This window comes from Hermetia illucens, chromosome 4, assembly GCF_905115235.1.
Source record: "Hermetia illucens chromosome 4, iHerIll2.2.curated.20191125, whole genome shotgun sequence".
Lineage (NCBI taxonomy): Eukaryota > Metazoa > Arthropoda > Insecta > Diptera > Stratiomyidae > Hermetia > Hermetia illucens.
In genome coordinates this window covers 149605743-149609576 of record NC_051852.1, presented here as the reverse complement: position 1 = coordinate 149609576, position 3834 = coordinate 149605743, and the positions used below count along the sequence as shown (strand labels likewise).

The 3834-nt window shown below is 39.9% G+C and overlaps 1 protein-coding gene across 1 annotated transcript; it reads right to left on the bottom strand.

The window, feature by feature from the left end:
* Positions 1–714: 714 nt before the first annotated feature.
* Positions 715–3323, bottom strand: LOC119655765 (protein starmaker-like). The gene is made up of 2 exons (XM_038061819.1): positions 3068–3323; positions 715–2972 (listed from the first exon to the last, which is right to left on the bottom strand). The coding sequence occupies exons 1-2, from the start codon at positions 3192–3194 to the stop codon at positions 790–792; spliced, it is 2310 nt and encodes a 769-aa protein (XP_037917747.1). The 5' UTR covers positions 3195–3323; the 3' UTR covers positions 715–789.
* Positions 3324–3834: the final 511 nt, after the last annotated feature.

Genomic DNA, 3834 nt, shown 5'->3' with positions numbered 1-3834 from the left:
GGCTCCTGTCTGGGCGTGCGCACTGGATAACACCGTGAACCAGGGAAGGGTAAATTTGGCATACCGGCCCATCGTGCGGAGGGTAAGCAGTGCATATAGGAAAGTGTCTGGTGAGGCACTGTGTGTCATCGCGGGGGTAATTTCCTTGGATCTTCTAGCGAATGAGGCACACTGTCTCAATTGGAGAAGAAGGTAAATCCGACCGAAAGGATTGCGGGCTTCCGAAAGGACCAGGAAGCAGCAGTTCAGGACATGGCAGCAACGGTGGGATAATTCCAAAAAAGCCCACTAGGCTCATACACTGATCCCGTGTGTTGAGAGATGGATTAAGCGCAAACATGGAGAATTAAATTACCACCTAACGCTTTTCCTTACTGGACACGGTGGATACAGCATGTACTTGCATCGCTTCGAATGGTTGTGTGTGGTTTTAGTGGGTGAGAATCCCAGACACTGCTGCAATTTTTAAAATTTCCACCTCCACCCATAAAACCAAATAAAAAAAGTGGTAAGCCTAATTCAATGAAACGGCACGAAGTCGGGTATCAACACTCATGACGAATCGGGATTCAAACCCAGAGCAACGAGATTGAGAGCTTGACGCTCTATCCTCGCACCATCCACTTTCCTTTGATAGTCCCATAACTACGCAGGAAAAAGTATGTACACCAGTCGAATTAAGCGGGTTGAGATAATAATAAAGAGCTCAACAAATAACAATTAAAAACTTTTTATTTTCATCGTTCATATTTAAATAAGTTTGGATACAACTGGAAGGACTTTCATCTGTTAATAGTTGAAATTGATGAGTTCTAATACATCTCTAATTTCAACTTCATCTTTCGTTGGTTTCGTTTTGCCACCTTTATGCCTTTTGCCTTTACCTGATTTTTTGTGTTTGTTTTTATCACCTTTACCATCTTTATCCTTCTTCTTGCCTCTCTTATGTTTTGGTTTCTTATTCTTCTTTTTCTTCTTATCGTCATCATCTTTTTTATCTTTCTTGTCCTTTTTATCGTCATCGTCGTCTTTACCTTTATTATCATCCTTATCTTTATCGCCCTTCTTTTTGTCATCATCATCATCCTTGTCTTTAACATCTTTGTCTTTGTTGTCATCCTTATCTTTAACTTGATCTATCTGATCGATTTTGTCTTTCTTATCGTCGTCATCATCTTTGTCGGGCTTATCCTTGTCCTTTTTATCATCTGGATCCTTTTTATCATCTTTGTCATCATCGCCATCCTTGTCTTTGTGATCATCCTTATCTTTTCCATCGTCTTTATCCTTATCGTCTTTGTCGTCATCTTTGTCGTCTTTATCTCCTTTTTTGTCATCTTTGTCGTCATCATCTTTGTCCTTTTCTTTTTCTCTGTCATCTTTGTCTTTGTCTTTTTTATCGTCGTCTTTATCGTCATCATCTTTGTCCTTCTTTTCCCCATCATCCTTGTCTTTATCATCATTTTTGTCGTCGTCATCCTTATCATCGCCCTTGCCAGGCTTATGCTTATCATCGTCTATGTCGTCCTTGTCGTCATGCTTTTCTTTTGAGTCGGGCTTATCCTTGTCCTTATCATCACCTTTCTCTTTACTATCCTTTTTATCGTCTTTATCATCATCTTTGTCCTTTCCATCGTCATCACCCTTTTCCGGTTTATCGTCTTTGTCGTCCTTTTTATCATCTTTATCGTCATCGCAGTCCAATGTATTCAGAAAGGTTCTAATTTTATCCTTTTGAATTTCAGTCGCCACCCGCCTAGATTTTCCAATCGTTGATTGGTTTAGGTCGTTGAATAATCTCAAGATTGACTCAACTTTTTTATTTTCGCTGATTTCACGTTTTTTTCTAGAATTGCTTTTGCTCTTTCCGCTTAGCATAGATTTTACCAAATCCTCTATTAGGTCCTCCACGTTTTCTTCTTCCAAATCTGCTTCTGTTAGGGCCTTAGCTCTAAGGATCCGGGGAACAGCTTCAAACAAAGCGTCACCATTTGCGTCATGACCATCAGGCAAAGAGGCTAACACTGCGGTGGGGGATGAATTGCCTTTGTCTTTCTCAGATTCTTCCTCTTCTTCGGATTTTTTATCGTCAGTTAATGTATCTAAATCATTATCATGCTCCTTCTCTGGCGATTTATCTTCTTCCAAATCACCTGTGGTTTCCTTCGAGTTGCCTGTATTCGAAGGTTCTTCACGAGAATTTTTAGGTTCGTCAACGATTTCTTCTGACTCATTACCATCAGTTAACCCCAGGTCCAAGTCATCATCATCTATAGGGTCGTCGATCAAATCCTCTCCGGCCTCCTCTTTCGATGAATCCGCGACTTTATCATCGGCGGCTTCGACGGAAGAATGACTAGGTTCACAGTCTAAATCACCTAAATCGTCTAGGTCTTCCAGAAGAGGTTTATCTAATTCCAAATCAGTATCATGAGCCTCCGCTGATTTGCTAGTATTGTCTAGAGCATCATCAATTTGGTCAGCCCCAAATAGATCATCATCGAGATCATCTTGGTCCTCGGCTTGTTGTTCGCCACTACGATCAGGGTTGGCATTATCATTAGGGTCATCACCTAGGTCTTCATTTTCATCATCATTCTGGCTTTTGTTTGTATCATCATTCTGGCTTTTGTTTGTATCTTCAAACTGGTCGTCGTTATCATCTAAGAAGTCAGTAACTAAAGTATCTTTATCTTTATCTTTGTCGTCGTCAATATTATCGTCAATATTATCGTCAGTGTCGTCTCCAGTATCACCTTCTCCAATGTCGTCTCCAGTATCACCTTCTCCAACGTCGTCGTTTGTTGAGCGAAGAGCGCGCAAATTATTGAAAATGTTTTCTTCTGCGATTTTCATTGCTTCCATATTAATATCCGCAATATCTTCGGGCTGAATATTCAAAGCCTCGCCTTGCTCCAATTGCAAGTCAAGTTCTTCCGTCGGGATAAGCGTTCTTGCCACACCGGGAATGGCTGTTGGGGGACAAATCAGGTTATATTATTGGAATTATATGATATTATGAATTTTGAAAGTTGGAAAAGAGCAAATATTGGGGGCAAAAATCTACCTCTTGCGTCCACGTCACCACTGTCATCATCTCCTACTGAGTCATCTTCATCTGAATCGTCTGGACGTGGAAAGCCCCATACCCCAGAGAGGAGCAAGGCTCCAATTAGGATATGAATTATCTTCATGTTGTTGTTAGAAATAATATAAAAAATCTTTTATATTAAAACAAACTAAACCGAATGAAAGGTTGTTCCAATCAACGATTTTTCGAAAAAATCACGCTCCCTCTCGACGACTTCTTTAAACGGTATCCAAACTGTATGATGCTCTGGGAAATTTCCAGCTGAAGCTTTTATACTCGAAAATTTGCAATCTTTCTTTCCCGAATATTGCCTTGTCTATCACATACTCGTACATACTTGCTGCAGTGCAAGAGTTGATTCAGCTGCTCTAAGCGCTTTTGATACACTTAGATTAATTTTGGCAGAAACGATATAGAACGAGGCTGCCTTGTTTACTACTATCAGGGAAAACGAGAGCGGCTCCATTTGAGAAGATTTTCAGTGTATTTATGGAATATAATAAAAGATTTAAATGCTGAAACCCGAAAGTGTACCACATTCCAATCAGCAACTCACCTCTGAGCGCAGTTATCAACATATGAATGTAGGATGAACAATAATATTAAATGAATAAGCTCGAAATTCCTTAAAAAGTGAATACAATGAACCGTGTTTTTAAAAGAGAAGTATTCATGCAATCAAAGGAGTCAATGGACTTTGAAAAAACGAAGTACTTTTAGTTATAGCCACTTAACTCTAAAGG